This window comes from Excalfactoria chinensis, chromosome Z, assembly GCF_039878825.1.
Source record: "Excalfactoria chinensis isolate bCotChi1 chromosome Z, bCotChi1.hap2, whole genome shotgun sequence".
Taxonomy (NCBI): domain Eukaryota; kingdom Metazoa; phylum Chordata; class Aves; order Galliformes; family Phasianidae; genus Excalfactoria; species Excalfactoria chinensis.
In genome coordinates, this window is record NC_092857.1 from 40342856 (window position 1) to 40364229 (window position 21374).

Consider the following 21374-nt stretch of genomic DNA (forward strand, 5'->3'; position numbering starts at 1 on the left):
CAATTCAGTGACACACTTCTACTTCAGGCACTGTTGTGTCAGACTGTTGCCATCTGTCACGTGGCAACAAAATGTAATGGGTTATTTGTGGGATGGTTCAGCCTCTGCTACCATACTGCCAACATAATAAAACAGGAGGCATTACTTTTGGAGCAGCCCCTGTGAAGTAGACAATATCGTTAATTTATGAGTAACAAGACATTTTATTTTATTTAATTTTTTTCCTGAAAACGTTAATACAGGATTGGAACAAAAAATATAAAACTAATGGGATATGTGACCCTTGCTGTGAAACTAAAGCATCAGTCTGGTTTGATGACAATGGTTGCAGTTCTTAGTGAGCTCGCAAGGTGTTCATCAGAGATTTTTGGTGAAATTTTTCTCTTCTGGTGCATAATCCTTGACAGTTGTTTACAAACATGTGTACTGCCAAAAAGTGACAACATGAACAAAGTGTGGTTGTGAAGTGAAGGATATTTCTCTTGTAAGAGAGGGTGTATAAAAGTCTGATAAAGAGATGTGATCAGATTTTTTAGTTAAATATCTGATTGCAGCCCTATGCATTCAATTTGAAAACCTGTGGGTAGTGTGTTTATATCAGCTGAAAATGATGTTTCAAACATAAATCGATTTTTTTTTTTTCCCAATCTTGAAACATATTTTCAAATCCCCTTATTGAACCAGAAAGCACAACTGCATATTACTTACTGTTCAGAGCACTGAGTTCAGTCAGTGTGTCAAAATACATGCAGTTATTCACTATCACTTGAGTCAATGCTGTGTTCCTTAGGCCTTGCTTTCAGCCAACACAGTGTTAACAGTGTGCTAATGGTTTGGGTGTTGCTGGGGACTGGGTGCTTGCCCAGGTCCTCTGTGCAGCAGTGAAAAGCTGCTGCCTTTATAGATCAGGTCAGGAAGTTAGCAGTATTGCCAGCCATGCCGAGCTGCAGTTTGGACATCTGTTTTACAGGGTGCTCTGAAGCAACAGAAGTTTATATAATTAATAGTCTCTTTCAATATATTGGGTTATTACATTGGAGGGAGGTGTTAAGATTGCTGAGAACATATTACTGCTAGTGATCTGGATTATATTTGTCTTAAGTGCAGTGAGAGAGCAACACTGCTATATAACAGAGATATTTTATGATAGTTTAGCAGTGATTCAAGTTTCAAGGGCTTTTGAGGGATTTGTCTATGATGTGTTCTGTCTTCTCAATACAAATGGTTGAAAGTAGATGAACTGAGCCTTACAGGGAAAGGAGATGTGAAACACATGAACAGCAAAATTATAATCTTGTTCATTTCTTGATACAGTCATTTTCATTGATAAAGAAGAAAATAGTTCATTACACTGGCTTTGATCGAAAAAAGCAAGCAAATGCTGCATTTCTCATAGGCTCCTACGCAGTAAGTATTAAAATTTTTACCATTACATCAAAAGGTTAAATAAATTTATTCTTTCATACTCATTTTTTAAAACAGCAAGATAGAAACACTTTTTTTCTCTTGGATAATATTGTTATTAATGTATCTTGCACTAAACTGCCACCTTCTATTAGAACTTGTAATGTCCAACAGGTATATGGATAGATTTCTTTTGTTTTTTGTTGTTTTTTGGTTTTTTCCTTGTAGTGCAATCTGTGCTCCTAGAAGGAAAAAAAAAAAAAAAAAATCGCCTCTGAAAAAAATTTGGAGTTTCATTATTTGTCATAGTTTTTTGAATTTCGAAATATGTATGCATCTTTCCCTTTAGAAAAAAAAAAAATGATTGATTTTTATTTTCTTTTTCCTTTTTTCAACAAATATTGTCTTGGACAAAGTACAGTGTATCATTTCCTTTTGCAAACATTTAAATATGTCTTTTCTTCCCCACTTTCTTCTTTTTTACTTTGAGATGATCTCTTCAGTTAACCTATGAGGAGGCTAAGGTTGTGTAGTAGAGCCAGTATAAAGCTTGGGCTGCAGATGTGCTGAGTCAGGTTCTTGACTGCAAAAATGGCTTCCCATTGCAACTACATCTGGAAGAATCAGTACTTGGTATACAAAACTGTAGCTGAGGAATAGAGTACAAACAGCCTAAGTATGAAATATGTGATGAACTGCGTTCCTGTTCTGTTTTGACTTGTAATATGGCTTGATTGTAACACACTCTCTCTCTTGTTCATTTGCTTTTGAAACAAAGTGATGACCGCTGTGTTTTTTGATGTTGAAAATCTGAAGGATCAGAGTTCATCTAGCCTTAGGTCATTGTGGTTTACCAGCTGTGCCGCTATACAGTAGTAACTGTGCTAACAGCCTTCTTGCTGCTTCCCTACTTCATAGCTAAGTCCTGTTTGTTGCTTCGCAGGTTTTCTTTGTTATCTGTTTTCTACAATAATCATATGAATAAAGAACTTAACTTGAAAATCTGCTATTTCGGCTATCTGTAAAACAGGAACCTTATGAGTGTTACTGCTGATCTTTGTATTCTTAAGAAACTGGCAACGTGAGTTACTAAATTTGTTCACTGTTAAGATATTACATTAAGTAAACAGCTGCAGCTTCCAGCTGCATATACTGCTGTGTACAGGGTTGTGGTCCTCCATGGAGGACCTTCAAAATTATATCCAAGAATTTGGTATGAGGGAAGTTATCTATTAAGATTTGATAGCCCTGATATGGTTAGATTCTCAGCGGGACCTGATTTTACAGCAGGCCGCTTCCCACCTATATGGTACTCTGGTCTCAGTATTAAATCCTCTATTGGCATCAGAGGTGGTGGTCCAGCAGGCTGCTCAATTAGTAGCTGACCTTGGAGAAACAGAGCGTCTGCAACTAGGCATAATATCCAGGCATTAGAAGAAGACAAAGTCCTGCTGGTGATTAAAACCAAGAGGCTGGAAGGACCAAAATGCCATCAAAGTGTTCCAGTGTTGCTGTCAGATTGGGTGTTGCAACACCTGGTGACAATCTACATGGGGCTGACGGAGCATAGGACAGACCTGCACCTTACAACCACATGCCTCCAGATGCCTCCATCATCGAGCACTGACATGAAGAAAGATTATGACTGACTAGCCAGTGCATATGGGAGGACTGTGACATATGACAGAAAGAGGCAAGTCAAAGCCACAGATAATTTTCTGGAGTTCAGAAATCTGCACTTATTGTATTGCCTTTTACAGGTTCAGTCTTTCAGCATTGTCCTTTAATGAAGGGAAGCACTATGTTAGTATTCATCTTCTCCTTGGGGGTAGGAAGAGTTGTCCTTTGGATAATTACGAATCATAGATGGTGAGGTAGTTCTAGTTGGATCCTGTTTTTCTTTCCAATGCAATGGTTTTTGGCTTCTGTACTACCTTTTCTATGAAGTGAGATATAATCTCTTCCCAGATTGATGCGGGAGGGATTCCAGTGAAGGAAGATCACAGACTGTTCCTCTAGGGCTTACTTTTTTTCCTTGGTGTACTTGGATGATCTTTCATGAAGAGGCAGGCTTAATTACAGTAAACAGTGCTGTAGTGTTCAGACGCACATATCCCATGTTCCTGCTTTCTGTATTGTTCTCTGTGAAGCACACAGGGGCTTAGGATCTGCACAGAATGTCTGAGAAATGTATGTGTATAATCGTAATTCCTGACTGGAAGGAAGTACATTAAGGTCATTTTTATGTAGGTTTAAGCATCCAGATGCTTCTTCTTCAGTTCAGAGTGCATAGCTTTTTGATGAAGAAGGATCTACCATTTGGTAATGCTTGTCATTATTTGAACTGAATTGGATCATTTCTTATCCCATACTGTAGAAATGATAGATTGATAGATTGTCATTCTGTATTTTGTCTTCTGTGGGTTGAATATTTTTTCAAGTTCAGTATCTGCTTTCCTTAGATCAAGGAGCTGTGTGGCATTGCATCATACTGGGGGAGCCTGGGTGGGAAGAGCAAGGAAGTAGAATGGGGAAGTAGTGTCCACAGAGTGAGTCATAAAAATAGTGCTCATCTGTGTATGTTATAAGGCCTTTGATAGCCTATGCATAGTTTTGGATTCTGCAGGAATTCCTAATTGTTTGGAATAACAGGCTACCAGCATTTAGGAATAGCACAGATACAGTAAGTGTGTGTGGTTTTTGTACTTTTTTTTTTTATTATTATTTTTTTTAATGGAATCACACTTGAACACATGAATACATTAAAAATACAATGAACTGTATGTAACTGTTAAAAGACATTTGCGTGTTTTCATAAGCTTTCAGTATTTTTACACTTAGCAGCTTGAAAGTCTATCTTTTAAAGGCCCATCAACCTGAAGTTAAAATTCCTAAGCAGTTATTTAATTTCTGTTGATAGAAATTGTAATATGTTGGCATGACTGTTCAGCATCTTTTGTCTGAATACATATGTATGTGTATATTAACTGTGTGGAGATGTGCTCATTTTGACAACTACTGCAATTGTAAAGGTCTTCATTAACTGTGGTGAAGTGAAAGGGCAGATGTTAGCGTTCTGGTTTACAAGCAAAGTCTGCTCCCAGTCTCTTCCTCACAGTTCTTGTTTTATAATGTTCCCACATCTCCCATCTTCATCTGGCTTGTCTGTCTTTCCTCTTTTGTGGAGATAGTTTCTGAAGGGGACATTCAAACTACACGCTTATTTCCTTCCCCTCCTGAATCTGCTGCTTTCTTCCAGGTGTACTTTGATGTGACAGCACAGCCTAACTCAGGCTACAGGGCTCTTCAATGTAACACGAACTTAAAGAGGAAGAACAGAGTTTCCAGTGCACTGTTATATATGTAGCTTTTAGGATATTTTAGTGTAAATATTAACAGTTTAGATCTTAGTTCCTATATTGTTCATCTTTCATCTATGCAGGTCACTCTAAAAGTAATGCCTCTATTTCTTTCCCTGGAAACTATAACAGATTCAAGGAGCAGAACAACAGTATTTGATCATGCAAATTCTCAACTACAAAGCATACTTTTTCAATATAGTTGCCTATACAGTCCATCTTTCATCATCCTGAACAGATGGAAATCAGAAGGTGCCAAATGAAAGCATCTGGTGAGTATATGGAAGGGCAGTCTAGTCAAGACTAGCAGTGTGCTCTGTGGACTTCATACTGGTATGAGCCTAGCATGATCATGTTGTAAGAGAAAGGTTGTCTCCTTTGGTGTGACACTGGAATTTGAGCCTTCAGCTTAGTCAGTATTGCAGAACTGCGGGTTTGTTCAGGTTCCAAGAAATCCAGGATGACCCCTTCCTTTCCCAAAAGGCAGTCCACATCACTTTGCCTTCTGAGGACTCCATCTTGAACCTTTTCTTCAGTGGGAAATTCACTCCCTGCGTCACTGCATGGACTACTGTTTTCACACTGGTGGGGATGCTACCTCTTGTCACCAGTAATGATGCCAGTCCTAGAAGCTGTCACTTTCAGCCTCGTATTGGTTAAATAGGTCCTGACAGACTTGCATACTGTGTTATTTCTGTTCCCGTGTAAGTCTTCGTGGGAACCACCTGGTCCAAACTTGGCAATGTTTCAACTCTGCCACCATTATTTCCAGTGCATTGAAGCTGGTATTCAGCTCCTTACACAGTTCCTTCGTTGTAACCTGCTGATTTGCATGGATGAGTCAAGCAAGTGGCTCTTCATTTCATGGTGTCACATTTGTGCATGGTCGTCTAGAATCTGGCTGTTGCCACTGCTGGTACATACCACCCACCACCTCTCTGTGCTCACATCTACTGTTTGATTTCCTTAAGCATTCAGCAAGTGTCATTGAATGTCAGCGGGTGTTATTTTTTTCTGTCTGGAGGAATTCAGTAACACCTCTTTGCTTCACATGCATTTCTGTGTCAGATACCATTTTGTCAGTTTATGCTTCTGCTGCCTGGCAGCAAAATGTAATGGAAGATAGGTGAGATGGTTCAGCCTCTACTGCCAGCTGCCTCCAACACTGTGGGCCAACATAATCAAATTGGAGGCATTACTTTTGGAGCAGCCCTCATATTTTTGTATTTTGTTTAATTTTTATGTATGTTATGCTGCATAATGGGAATAATATTTTGTGTACACATTCAGCCACACAAAGCATAGCCACATTTGTTTAGTTGGAGTTGAATGGTCACAAATTATTTGGGGTGGATAGTGTGAAGGGAAAGATGGGAAGGGGGAAAAAACACTTGTTCTTCACCTCCTGAAGAAAAACTGCTTTTCCTTATAAGCTGTCTGTGTTGTTCAGGCCTTATCACTCTACCAAAGCAGCAGTGATCTTCTGAGTTGATATCTACAGTGGCTTCTCTTGATTTTCACCGGGACTTGGCTGTGGGTGAGGAAAGTCTGCTTCTCCTACCATTGCTCCTTCTATATTAAGAAAGAAAATATATTCTGTGTACTAACCACCCAGTTACCAAGATCCCCCCTCTCCCCTTAACTGCATTAACTTAGTAACAGTGTTTCTTTTCTCAGGCCTGGCACTAATTATGTACTTGGAGGGCGACCCTCTGGGGGTACTGCCCCATGAACTGCTGTAATTCAGGTCATCTTCTCCAGGACTCATCTCTGTACTTTGTCTATTTTCTGATCTTCTTTCTTCAGGGTAAGCAGCATTTCCTTCATCCATTCTGATCCATAATACTGTTTATGACTTTCCAGTTTGATGGTGGCCTTCCTGACTGTGGGCCTAATGTGGCTTAGGAGTTGGAAGTTGTAGAAGCAGTTAACACCAGCCTACATATAATGTTGAGCTGTTATGCTTTTACTGTGGCACCTGCAGGTTATCTCTGGCTAAGATGTAGAAAAGGAGGTAAATCTGTTTAGTGGTCCAAGCTGAGTGATAGTAAATGGGTAACAGGTACAGTGCTCAAATTAGAGGTGGGCAAACTGTGTTCACTCTCAGCTGCATTTTGGTGAAGAAAGTTTATGCTTGTAATTTGAATGGCAGAGAGAAGAAGAACAAAGAAATACTGGTATTTCATACTAGCAAAAGTTGCCTTAAGTCTTTCTCTGTGTTCAAGACCTCTAAAAACTTATCTCATCTGAATGGCATTTTGGAAATCATCATAAGTTTTCATTATAACAGTTTTTCTTGCTTTTTTCTACTAAGTTCTTCCTTACTGCGTTCTTTCCAGGCTGCATTTCTGCATAGTATTGCCCTCTGGGGTTTCATCACTATAGTATTATTAGCTTACTTTCTTAGATGTTATGAAGTGCTGATGTTTCCAGCTATGCCCCTCTCAACTGTTTTAGAAATGATTGGAGGCTTCTATCTATTTAACAAACTGTGTTTCTGGTTATAAAAGTGTAGTCAGCTACATGTGCATTTCTTTAGTACAGTACTCCTCCATACACAAGCTTCCATTTCTTTAGTACTGTACACTTCCATATAAAAACTTATTATTCGAAGAAATATTGCTAGAAAGTTTAGTGTATTAACTGTCTAGTATGTTCAGTTTAGGTTTTAATAACATAACATATTTTATACTTTTATAGTAAAATTATGCATATGTGCCAGCTTTTGATGTAGAGGTATTTGTTCTGAATTGAGTGATTTGTATTTATTTGTAGTTCACAGTGGTTCAGATTATTTTAAGTGAGTGACATTTTTGGAACATAATTGTATTGCATAAAATGTGCTTGTAGGCAGTTGAAATTGAATCTTCTCATTGTTGTCATCCTTTTAAGTCAATGGGGTAAGATTTGTGGTTGAGGGTAGCAACCTCAAGTAGGTATTTCACTTAAGGGCTGACAAGGAGAATAAAGTTGCTTATTAAGCACATCATCAACATGAATTCAAAGGGCTATTTGCAGACTTGAGTTAATATGATTTTTAACAGTATGGCTTTCTTTATTTTCCCTAAAAAGCAACAAATGATATCAGGTATCTTTATTATTTGATGTGTTCTGTTTTGGGTGCAGTATTACTCTCACATGGTAACTCTTGGTGAGAACACCAAAAGTTGGTGTTCTGGGGATTTAGATTTCTACCAGGAATACTTTCCATCCTATTGCAAATAGTGTTTCTGTAGGAGCAACACTAATCTAGCAGACCCGTGTTTAAAATAGGACTGGTTTGAAAACAGTAGTATAAATCAGATAAGATTTGATTACTGCTAGAACTTTCATTCAGTGGTTGATTGTGAGTGTTCAGTAGCCTAGCCCTACAAGCTTTCCCATTTCATTGAATGAGCATTCTAGTGGCTGTTGGACTACATGGCAGTATTGACAGGAGCAGTGCATGAGAGGTTCTTGACCATTCACAGAGCTACATCCAGTCCTTTAATTAGATGTCCTAAATAAAAAGGATAATTAGAGCAATGTTAATGGTTCAACCCTAATGGCAAATTTCTGGCTGTATTTTGAAGTTCAGTAGGATATCATTTTTACATGCATAAAGAAAAAGAATTTCTAAAGAAGTAGTATGTAAATTATTATACAGGGTGAAAAAACAGTGTTACTGTGAAAGATGTCAGTTCTTTATTATAATAGTTTTCTTGAATATACTTAAGAAAAGGATTTGTAAAAGCTTTTTTGTGTGTGTGTGAATGTAGGCTTGTATGTGCATGTGTCCACACTTGTATGAGATTGTAGGAAAACATTAAAATCAATGCAGCTGTACTTTTGCATGCTTTCTTTCCAGTCTTCACAAAGCAGAATTTTCAAGTTTCTGTTAAAAAGTTGCTTGTTTTGAATGTTTGGCCTGAGGAAGGAGAGCCCTTGTGATATGATTGTAAAATTTGAATAAACTTTTCTCTGTACATACAATAATACACGAAAGTACCCAGAATACGTTAGTTTCTACTAAATAACAGTTAATTTAATTGCTTAGAATTTATACTTGCATATCATTTTATTGTACTTCATGGTGGTTGCATTATGGGCATTAGCTTCAGAAAAGAGCTTTGTGTGTGAAAAATCCTGTAATCCTGCAGAAATGTAAGTAGCCAAGCTTAGATTCAGGATGTAGTTAAATTGGTTTCAAGTGTTGTATATTTCTAGTGGTATGTCTCTTCCTATTTCATGTCCTCCCCCTTGTACACACTTCATCAGTTTACAAACATATCTGTAAGTGTATTTGTTTTCATTTTTGTCAGTTCAACATTCACATTTTCATCTTTTTCTGAAACTTCAGTTCTGTTGAGTACCTTATAAAATTCTTCTTACTTCAAACAATCCTGTCTGCTCAGAAGTCACTCTAATTATCTTTACTTCCTCTCTCATTTACTGCCTTTCACATAATTCCAGTGAAATAATTCATCCTTAAGGTTTTAGCGACCTCCTTTTCAGAAAAAGTAGCTTCCACTGACCTTGAACTATGGGGTATTTGTCAGTTTGTCTAACAAAGTTTAGGTTTGTATCAGGAGTCTGTTAAAATTGGATCTCTCCTTAAACCCTTGGTCAGTGCATTTTGGATCCCTTCATGGAGCACCGTATGGGCAATCCCAACAGCTCATGAGCGTCCGGTCCACGGGATCAGACTAGGACTAGCATGAAGTTAAAATAAATAAAAATTCCAGAAGTCTACGGTATAGATGTCAGTACTTTGTTGCCAGCTTTCAGTCTGCAGATGCATTTATGCTAGTTTACACACATTGTAACACAGGTGTGGCCTTTGCTGCTTTGATGTCTCCTGTTAGCCTGTTCTTGGCTGCTCCATGTCTCACTCCTTTAGTCCTACCTACAGTCAGTTTCTATGAAGGCTACTCCAAAATGAATGCTTCCTATTTGATTATGTTGCCTCACGATGTCAAAGGTGGGTGTTAATATTATGGCAGTAGAGGTTGAACCTTCCCACCATTTCATTACTTTTTGTTGTTACGTGACAGATGGCAGCAGAGGGTTGCTGACAGAATGGCATCTGATGTGGAAGTGCACGTGGAGCAAAGGGGTGTCATTTCTCCATGCTATAAAAGCAGCAACCATTGACAGTCATCGGTGCTTGTTGAACAAGGAGACCAAACAGTGGATGTGAGCACAGTGAGGCAGTGGGTGATGTGTTTCAGTAGTGACAGTAAGTGGCAGTACAGATGTAGATATTTACAAGTGTGGCATGCAGTTCTTATTCATCTCTGATGAAAATGCATCACTAATGTTAGTGACTGTGTTGAAAAAAGGAGTTCTGTAGATGAGAATTTACTGTATCAAATAGTGTTACTGTGTTCTTTGGATCTGTTATAGTTTCCATGGAAAAAAATAGAAGTCATCGCTTTCAGAACAACCTGTGTATGTTTGGAACCTTGTCCACTAGCAACCCCAATCCAGTTAGAGATTCATCCTTGGTCCAGCTTTCCACACATCCAAGATTTCCTGCTGGGATTCTCTTCTGATCTTAAACTGACAGAAAAGATCTTGCTTCCACTTCTGTTTTAATGGCTTCTTGTGTTGTGTTACTGCTGGGATACTTTCATTATGAATGAAGTTTCAATTTGTAGTCTTTCTCACTCAGTAAAGACTGAATGCTATTCTTTGTTTGGAAATAGACCATTTTATCACACCTGCCCAGATATCCTCCTACTAACCTGAGGTTTTTATAAACAACTTTTCACCAAGAACTTTATCCAGCAGTTTCACCCACAGTTGTCTCTGAAACTGTTCCACATGTTACATCTTATGTGTGCAGTACAGTCAGAATGTACCACAGTCTGGTTTTGTTCCAGAAAATTTTAAGAAGTCTAACTCCACTAAAGAGCTTCCTTCAGTGAATGTACTACATATTGTTTCATATGCACTGGAACTATTGTGCATTTTTGCTTAGTTAAACTTGTTTGCATTTAAAAATGCTATATCCTTGCAGTGTGGTTTTGTTTTGTTTTGTTTTTGGTTTGTTTGTTTGTTTTTTATATGTACTCTGTGATGGTAGATATTCCGGTGCTCAGAATTTTTCATTAGAAATCACATTGGCTTTCTTAAATGTGCTTGTCTGTGGTGAATGCTTATGTAACTGTGTCAAGGAATATCCATTCAGATGTGCTTCTTCACTAGTATTGTCATTTCATAACTAAGAACTAACCAGTTTTGATACCATGTGGTGTAATTTAGACTTAATTATTGTGATGTGTCCACTAGGGCAACAAGAACATCCTCTTGCTGCCGTTACATTTGCAAACATGCTGTTGTGTTGAAGCTTGTATTATTCAAGAAGATGGTAAAAGATCAGCTGAAATGTGAGAGGAATCCTTTTCCTTTGTGCTACAGGTGCTTCAAGGATTAACTAACCGTATATGCCTTTCTGTTTGCCTGTTGTACAAGTATTGCTCTGTATTACCCAGCCTGGCAGCACTGAATCACAGCTTCTTTACAGAGTGACTCATTTCTGGGTACAACCTCTGTTTTTGCTCTTTAATTACAGTTCTCTCTGTTTGTTAGTGCCATTTTATGTCTCTGGTTTAGAAGTTTTTCTGGGGCAGCACTTTCTCTGATAAGTGTGTGGCAGCTGAAAGTCTGTGTTCATTGTGCTCTGAGACATTTAATGTGACTGTATCAAAACATACAACTTGGAATTCTTTTTAACATAACCATCATGTCTACTTCAGGCAGTGAATTGTGTATAATGTATGCCTGCAGAATAGAAAGCAACTGAGGAGCAGGTCTTAAGTGATCTACCTACCTATCTATCCAAAATTTTGAAGTCTTTTTTTTAATTCTAGGTATATGCTTGCAAATTGAAATATAAACTTCGCTTATACCACTTCAGTGAAAACACAAGAAACATGCAGTTTACATTAACATAGTATATTACTTAAACAAAAAATTGTGTTGTTGTTTTTTTTTTCCCCTTTGGTTTTGCTAAATGCATAGGAGGAATGCTTAGTATTTTCAAATCAGAGGAAAAACAGGAAAGGTCACCTGTTGCCATTTGTATTTTAGGTGTCTGTTGAAGATACCTAAAGCTTTTCAAGCTTTTATTTTTTTAACAGCATCTCTTCCACCTCCCATTCTCATCTCACAGGAATGTGTGTGGGTGTGTGGAGAAGATGTTGCCAACACAAATTAGGCCATTTGTTCGAACTGGTTTTGCAATAGCAAGAAGAAAGAAATCTGTATGACAATGCTAACTTTAAAAAATAAATAAATAAAGCCAACCGGGAGCAAAAGTGATGTACAATTTTGTGGGTAATACGAATCATAAAGTCATAGGATATCCTGAATTGGAAGAACCCACAAGGCCCATTGAGTCCAACCTCTGGCTCCTCACAGCACCACCCAAAACCCTATACCTGGGAGGAGTATGCAAAAACTCCTTGAACTCCAGCAGCCAGGGGCTGTGCCCACTGCCCTGGGCAGCCTGTTCCTTGCCCCCAGCCCCGTGGTGCAGAACCTGTCCCTAACTCCCAGCTGCCCCTCCCCTGACAGCTCCATGCTTTTCTCTCTAACCATATCGCTGTCACAGAGAGCAGAGCTCAGCGCTGCCCCTCCGCTCCCAGTGAGAAGCTGCAGCCACCATGAGGCCTCCCCTCAGCCTAGCCTGCTCTGGGCTGAACAGATCCAGAGACCTCAGTTGCTTCCTTGTACCCCTTACCCTCAGACCCTGTCTTCATAGCCCTCCTTTGAACACTCATTAGTTTTGTGTGCTTCTTGTGTTGTGGCACCCAAAGCTGCAACCAGCATGGAGGTGAGGCTGCACAGAGCAGACAGCCCCTTGCCCGCTGACAGTGCTGGGCCTGGTGCACCCCAGGTATGGTTGGCCCTTTGGGCTGCTACTGTGTACTGCTGCATCATGTTAAACTTGCTGTCAGCCATAATCTTCAGATTCTTTCATGTGGGGTTGCTCTCCAACTTCTTATTCCAATTTGAACATATATCTAGAATTTCCCAATCCCAGCTGCAGAATCCAGTGCCTGCTGTTGAACTGGTGATTGTCCAGCTTTCAGCTTTGGCAAAGTCTCCCTGCTTCCCTCGAGGGATTCAGTAGCTCCTCCCAGTTTAGTGTCATCTGCAAGGTTACTTAGTATACCTTCAAGTCCCATATCCTAGTTATAGATAGGTGTTTAATTAGTACTCACTACGATTTCTACATACAAGAAAAACTGTAACAAAAAAGGCTTCTTATATAGGAGGTGTAAATAAATTTATGGAAATTTCATGAAACAGTAACTTCCTGAAGTTTTATAATGCTTAGTTAATGCAGTTCTAACGAAAAAGTACTAGCATGAAATTATAGAACCTGCTAGTAACTGCTTTGTTATTAACAGTTATTTTCTCATGGCCATGTGGGGGATATTTCTTGATTACTGGAAGATGTGATTTGCATAATAAAATAGTTATGCAATATTTCCTAAGCAGACCTTAGTGTTAGAGGATATATAGGAGTGATCAGGTGTTTCATGAGGGAAGGCCATCAATACACCTGTCGTTAGGTAGTCTCTATGATTTTTACCTTTTTCTGAGATGCTTTGATAGTGGAAAGTTTGATTTGTAGAGTCTCAAGTGTATTCGTTCTATTATTATAAAAAACATAGTTCTAGAAGCAGAATCTAGAACTATGGATTATTATTTTTCCTTTATGACATCTGGATTTAATTACTGAACACAGCTTCAACAGTATGAAGGAGGAAGTTCAAGATCTAGAATAATGCAAGTGTACTGCTATAGGAAAATCAAAACATTTAGAAGTTATTATTTTAATCTTATCTTTTGAGCATTGTGCACTGTTTTGTAGAACAGATAATTCATACATTTGCCGGTATCTTCACATTAGTCTAAAATAAATGAAATTTGGGAAATCTGTACATTTTGCTTGAGAATATGTGTTCAGGGTTTACCAGTATTTTTTATTGCTTTGTTTGACTTTATTATGGCACACTTGTATTCTTTTGCTCTTCATGGAGGTCTTTCCCAGTGCTTTTGAGCTCCATGGTACTTATGTCTTGTGTATAAAAACAGTGACTTTATTTCTGTGAATCATAAGATAATTTTTCCCTCTTTTCCCATAAAAACAGATAATATATCTGAAAGAATCACCGGAAGATGTATACAAGCTTGTATTAGCTGGCAGTGTTTCATATCTTCCTTTCAGGTGAGTAATAATATGTTATAACTTTCTGTAGCTCGATATTTTGAAGAAGAATATAGTATTTAGCAATACTACTTTTTTCTTTCCATTTTGCTTTGTTGCTTTATTGTTGCTGTTGTTTTTACTATAGTTTAAAAGGATACAGCTTGATTCTGAGTGCAGGGGCCTAGCATCTGATTCTGAAGTTTAACAATGCAAAAGGTGAAGAAGCTGCACTATAAATTACACACTCTTTGTTGAGCTTTTTGATCTACATTGCTTTCTACTTGGCATTGTTTTTATGCTAGTAGTTGACTGTTAAAAGTCAGAGTACCTTCCAATAATCACGCAAGACTTATGATACTTCTAGTACTCATTGTTATTTCCTTTAGCAAATGTGTGAAGCAACCTATGAATACTTCTGTGCCTAAAGAATTCTGCCTAGCCTCTTGATATTTAGCATAACTTTGAAGTATTTATTTTTACCAATGAGGAAATATATAAATCCACTGGTTTGTTATTGCTTGACCCTGAGGGAATGTAATTCTAGCCTTTTCTTTCTGGTATATGCTGTGCAGCTTAATTTACCAAATAAAGTTGATTCATCATGCATAGAAAAAATTTCATAAATTCTTCAAAGAGGTGATCCTGAAATTTGGGTCAAACTAACATTCCATTGGCTGCCTCTGTGCAGAAAAGAATGGCCAAAAAACCTTTTAGAATGCAAGTTTGCTGTCTGGTTTCTGGTGATTAATTCAGTCCTTGCCTGTTTGTATTTTCTAGATCCTGTCCAAGGATTTGAATTGAATTTGATTTGAATTTCCTTTACTTCTTCATAGTAAAAGTGTGTAGTAGTACCCATCTTTATTTTCATGTTTCCATCAGCCCATTTCTATTTTTTTTTTGTTTTTTTGTTTTTTGTTTAATTCCCAGAAATAAAAAGGCCCCTTTAAAGACCTTTGTGTTTTTAAAAATCCTAAAGATATATGTGGATAGCTGAGATAGTAGCTTTTCACTCAGGTCATACACAATGCCCAAATCCCCGTATGATCACTTTGACAGCCCCAGTGGAAAAACAAAACAAAACAAAACAAAAAAAAATATATATATATATGTTATTTAACAAGAATTATTGAGAGCTGACTTCTGAAAACATCTAGTCTCCAGTATCATACATACAACATGCTGAAGTTGCTAGCAATGTTTCCATTTTCTTGAATTCAGGAGAACTTACTATTGAATTCAGATCACTCTCTCATCTTCATTTCTGCAAAAAGCATTACCTTTCAACAGAATAACAGAAAGTTATGTAGTTAGTACTTCTGGTCATTACCAACAGGAAAACTTGCTAACACCATGCAAAGAATGCTTTCCACTTACTTGAAATATGCTCTGTTATCACCGTCTCCTGCAGATTTTTTTTTTTCACCTTCACACGTAGTCATTAAGGAGAAAAGAATAGAAATAAATTGTAGAGGCAGACATTCAGGTTCTTCAGAACTTCTTCCTCCTTTTAGTTTGCATTTGAAGATGGTCTGTTTTTTACTTTTATGTAACAGTAATGATTTCCTGTATTCTGATAAGAGCTGCATGTTTTCAGAAGTAGCTGTTCTGACAAGATAAAATATAATCTGATATTGATTCTGTTTATTTTTTACATGACTGAAGTATTCTTGTCGAATGCTTATTTGACTGTGCTTATGGAGTCTAGTAATGGTTATCTACCAAGAACATGCTATTTTTGCAGTCTTGTAACATACCCATACAAATACCTATCTTGACTTCTTTTTTTAAAGTAGGTACTATTCACAGATGTTAAATGCATTTGTGAAGTGTCTTTTTTCTTTAAATGGAATTCGAAGAAGAAGATTGCCCTGTATTATGGTTTGATGTTTTTAAAGTGAACTTCAGATGGAAATGTTTTAAGAGTGTATGTTACAGTGTGATAGCTCTTTAGGCATTAGTATTAGCCATAGGGAGTTTCTGTTATTTTTCATATATTTCTGTTCTTTGTTGACATGTACAGTGAACATGTCACATTTAACAAAAGATATAACTGGAGTAAGGAATTTTCTGTGTTGTTGTTATAAGATACAAGAGGGGAAATTAATAGTTTGACATAATTATTTTGCTATACTGTAAATTGTATTTATCTTCTAATGTTGCTTTAGAGAAATATCTTTTGTATTCGATTGGATTTAAACAGGAAAATTTTACAGTTTTGATCATCTTATGTTATAGGGACGCTTCATTTGGTACTTGCAGTTTTCACCTAACATTGCTGGATTGTTTTCACGCAATAAACAAAGTAAGTTAAACAGTATTTTTTTTTTTAGTGTGAGACATGAGGTAATTGCTGCCCAGCATAAAAGGGGGGCTTTGAAAGCTAGGATCTAATTAGTCTGTTACAGCTACAATTGCAATTTTCTGATTGTTAGCAGCTTGTTAAGTATTACGCATTGTAACAAAATTTCTGGATGGAACAGTCCTAGAAGTGAACTTAAGTACTCAACTAGGAAAGTTTATAAAGGGGAAATGTTGACTTCCATTTAGTTAATCTTTTCAGGATACTTGTTTGTACCTCTGATCCATAAGAGCTTCCTGGCAGTTTTTTCATATGACCCACTGTTGCCTTTGAAAGAGGTTATGAATTCTTTATTGATGTTTTTTAGGCATTTTCAGTATGCAGTTGTAACTTGAAGTTTTGCTTCAGTATTGTAAATGTGACAACGTTAAAAGCTGATTTTTTTTTTTTTAATTTTTTATCATAACCTTGTGTCTTGTTGAAGTACATTGGTGACTAATGTGTCATTTTAGAACAAGGAGAATTTGAATGCGCTCTTTTTCATCTATATGAATATTAAAGTGGGGAATTCTGTGGCTCTCCATTCCATTACTGCTTCTTTTCCATTATGAGTGTCTCTGCCAACTACCACTGTTTCTATTGCATGAGCCAACGTCTTGTAGTTTTGAGATTTTTCAGGTGTATTTCTGTGTTCCAACACTGGCTTCTCCTTTGCCAAGAGTGGTGGATTGCTATCTTTTCAATACTGGTGAACAGCAAGGAAAACCACAATGGGCTGTGCAGTGAGAGAGGAGATTTGAATTTAATATTCAAAATCTATGGTGTTTTGAGATTGTCTTCGTTTGCTCTTTCTGATTTAATAAGTGATAAACTGCCAGTTACCAGTAAATATAATGGCTGTAGACAGTAAGGAGCATGAAGTACCACACTGATTTCTCTTTACTACTATGGGCTTAGTCTTTCTGCAGCCAGTTCTTAATTAGTGAAGATATTAGAATATTTATAGAATAGTATCCATACACAAAAATATTTGTAATCTTTGAATGCAGACTTCAGAATATACCCATAGTTGAAATAGGTAATGTTTGCCACTTATTTTTCTCTTTGACATATCTTACTACTAGCAGTAATAAAAAGACAGTACACTTACAAAGTGTGAATTCATAACTGTCCTCACTGAGATGATGTTGTTTTTGTTAAAAGTTGTATTCTGGATTCTAGGCTTTGCAGTATGGTTTTCTGGATTTTGATGAATTTGATGTAAATGAATATGAGCATTATGAGGTACGTGTATCAGTTTTCTTATTTGTTTGCTATTAGTATGATTGTTTATAATACGTGCTATCTGTTTGTAGTATTACGTTCCATTTCTGTTTTGCCTCTTTCAACTATGATTATTAAATATAGGTGAGTGATCAGAGAGAGAGTATTAAGAGTCAGATGTAAGCATAGTCAGCCTTAAACATAGTGGGGAAAAGCAGAAAACAACACAGAATTAAATACTTTTTTTTCCTATATTTTTATTAAAACCTTGGAAGATGGTGGGGGAGAATCTGTTCCTTGGCCATCTTTTAAATGTCTTGCATATTCATGAGCAGTTACTGTAGGCAACTTGAGGGCAGACAGGCCCAAGTCTAACTGATTTCTGGAAAACTGTGCATTTGTGAACACAAAGCAAAACTATATTATCATTCTTTAAGGTAAAGAAGACAGGACTGGGAAACTCAAAGCCTCCAACATTCTGTTTGAAGTGTAGGAAATTAATATGAAGATAAAGGACTACAGTGTCTGAATATATACAGTCTCAGAAATGCAACACTGCTAATTATCTGTAAAGAGAAAATTGGGTATTCTTACAATTTGAAAAATCATGCTTTAAATAATGAAGAAGATAAAGATCATGGGTTACATACCTGTACAGACTTTAGAATTGGAAATGGCTCTTCATCTAAAGCATATCAGTGGCATTGTTCTAAAACTGTAATTTAGAAAAGGGAAAATACAAGCAAGAAGAGTGAGATTAAGAACAAGTGACAACTTCCCGATGAAGCAAAAAGCAGGTCACTAACACACCTTCTTTGACAAAAATTTTACATCACGTCTATCTAGCATGTGTTTTGAAACAATAAGGAAAAGCCTGAAAATACAGGGATAATGATAAACCAAGCATTTTCTCTTGACAGAGAGCAGAAAATGGAGATTTTAACTGGATAATACCAAACAAATTCATTGCCTTCAGTGGACCTCATTCAAGAAGTAAAATTGAAAATGGTATGCTTAAAAAAGGAGGTGGGGGACACAAGCCCACTGCTTTCTTAGTTGGTTGCTACCAGTAAGAAAAAGCTTTAAAAATTGTTCCTCAAATAGTGTGTTTTTTCCTTGGCTCTGTTTCTTTCATAAGAACCCTGACAGTAAAATTTTAATGCTTGGTTTAATTGCGTCTCATCTAGGTGGTTATTTTAAAATTCCATTTTCAGTTAGAGTATTTCTTTGTGTTTATCGTAAGTTTTATTTTGAAAGTGTTTTCATCTGTTGGTTTTCAGTCTTAATTTATTCTGCAGTTTGAGCCTCATCCTTCTTCTTCCCCTGCGCTTTCTTTCTTTCTTTCTTTTTTTTTTTTTTTTTGAATAGGCTATCCCCATCATGCTCCAGAAGCTTATTTCCCATACTTCAGGAAACATAAGGTCACCACTATAATACGCCTCAACAAAAAAATGTATGATGCCAGACGTTTTACGGATGCTGGATTTGAGCATTTTGACCTCTTCTTTGCTGATGGAAGCATACCTAATGATACTATTGTTAAAGCATTTCTAAATATTTGTGAAAATGCTGAAGGTGTTATAGCCGTTCATTGCAAAGGTAAAGTGTACAAACAATTTATATTACAAGTTACAGTTTCTAAGATATTTCTCAACTTGTGGTCCCTTCCACAGCCCCATTACAATTATGTAATTCCATTATATCTAGTTTCTGACAGCTCTGCCAAGCAGCAGCTTTTCTGTGCACATTCTTTATGTGCTTCTCTTCTACTCTTTGTCTTCTAGTTTTTTAAGTTCCATAATAGTCTTTCCAAATGAGGTTGCTGGAGGTAAGCTTGCCAATATTAACATCTCTTTCTTCTAGAAAGTGTTAGCACTTTCAAAAGATACTTTTGATCTGGAAGTTAGAACAAGGGTTATAGTTATTTCTGAAAACACGTGATTAAATACATCAAGTTATAAATTTTTAAAAGTATCAGTGGAGCTTTTTGAGAAAAGTTGTCATGAAGTACTGGAGTTCCTACAGAACCATAAAAGTCTTTATCCCTCAGAAACCCTCAATACTAGCAGTGCTGGGTATCTTTGAATGTCTGTTCCTTGGCTGTCTAACTTGAAAGGAATGCATACTGAGGGCATGCTCAGTGTAGCTTGAATGTAGCTTTCTGAGGCAGAGAGATTTCTGTGGTTCTGCACAGAATCGTTATCCACACCAAATAATGATTGAAGGAGAAAGGTATTTTCTTAAATGGTCCTGGGACCTTCAGAGGCTCAGTTTTTTTTTTCCCCCAGATCTTCACGTGCTGTATGTTTATACTGTAAAGTAGACATGATCAGAACAACGTAACTATTACATGTATGTACACTGCCTACTAGGATGTGAAATCCAGGCATATCATTCCTTTCCTTTTCACATTTGTCCACGTAAATGGTTCCATTTCTAGGGCCAAATAGGAAACTTTTCTAGAGTAGTCCTCTTTTTGGCAAGTGCCCAAACTTCCTTATTGCTTTTCCTCGGGAATAAAAAGAAGAGCAACTGATGTTATTGCAATTTTTGATCAATTTGCAATTAAAGTGCTTTGTGAATTTCCTGAAAAGGCATCTGTCCTGTACCTACATAAAAACATTGTCATGCCCATTTATGTAAACAACCTATATGCTTTTGTGTGTGTGTAAATATAGATATACTTAACAGATACTAAAAAACACTTAATGTGTTATTAACTATATATATAAGGGAAAAAAATTAAAAGGTAGGTTGCACTTCGTGAGTTTTACCATCAACAAGCTTAACTAATAAAATAGGTTTTTAACTTTTTCTCTGAGTAACAGTGTCCATAGCTGCAGCAGCCTCCAGATGAAAATAAGCATATAAGCCATCCTTTTATCTTACACAGCTGGTCTTGGACGAACTGGCACACTTATTGCCTGTTATATTATGAAGCATTATCGAATGACAGCTGCTGAAACTATTGCCTGGATTAGAATAAATAGACCAGGTTCAGTGATTGGACCACAACAACATTTCCTGATGGAGTAAGTTGGTTGACTACAAGTAATTTTGAAAATAGATCTAGTAACGTTTTGTGCTTTTATTATTGTATCCTTAAATTTTGTTTTGTTAATTTGTTGGTTATGGGGTTATTTTTCTATACCATGATAGGAAACAGCCAGAACTTTGGACAGAAGGAGATCTTTTCCATGCAAAATTGAGACGAAACTGTAAAATGGGTGTAACAAGAATCCTGTCAGGAGTAGGTCATATTTCAATTAATGGTGTTAGAAACAGGAGAACCATCCAAAACGACACCGAACTGGTAACAGTCTGAATTTCTTGCTTTTGTGAGAATTGTGAATGCTGCTGTGGATTTCTTAGATTCTAAACAAACCTGTGGGTACAATAGAACTATGTTAGCAGATATTACTTTATGGTTTGCATTTTTTATGTCAAGACGTTTGGAGATAAAAATGCTATGGACAGGCATTATGATTTGAAAAATGAAGTGCAGTACATAGGCAGAGTAGGAACATTATAATCCTAGCTGAATCTTGCAGTTAGATAAATATGAGAACAAACAATATTGGAACTTAAAATTTGCAGTCAAAAATTCTGTAAGTGTGTTTTAGATCACCAGTTATATTACTGTATTGCGTTCTTTGTTTTGAGGGGAGGAATGAAAAGTTTTTCACTATTTTGAACTTCGAAGCAATTACAACTTCTGTACAACTTTTTGAAGCTGACTACTTTTAAAGAAAAAAAAGAGCAACTTTTTAAAAAAGGTGGATAGTTGAGGGAAATGACAAGTGAGTGTTTATTGTGCCAAAACAGTGATTTGAGATGTGTTTCC

The 21374-nt window shown here is 36.9% G+C and overlaps 1 protein-coding gene across 1 annotated transcript in view; it reads left to right on the top strand.

Annotated features, from left to right (window-relative positions):
* CDC14B (cell division cycle 14B) overlaps nucleotides 1–21374 on the top strand; it is a 47830-nt gene that overhangs the window by 9187 nt on the left and 17269 nt on the right. The window contains exons 4-11 of the mRNA XM_072359430.1: nucleotides 1315–1407; nucleotides 13910–13986; nucleotides 16204–16270; nucleotides 17489–17551; nucleotides 18451–18538; nucleotides 18899–19129; nucleotides 20424–20562; nucleotides 20690–20843. Coding sequence (XP_072215531.1) covers nucleotides 1315–1407; nucleotides 13910–13986; nucleotides 16204–16270; nucleotides 17489–17551; nucleotides 18451–18538; nucleotides 18899–19129; nucleotides 20424–20562; nucleotides 20690–20843 — 912 coding nt within the window. The remainder of the gene's footprint in view (nucleotides 1–1314; nucleotides 1408–13909; nucleotides 13987–16203; nucleotides 16271–17488; nucleotides 17552–18450; nucleotides 18539–18898; nucleotides 19130–20423; nucleotides 20563–20689; nucleotides 20844–21374) is intronic.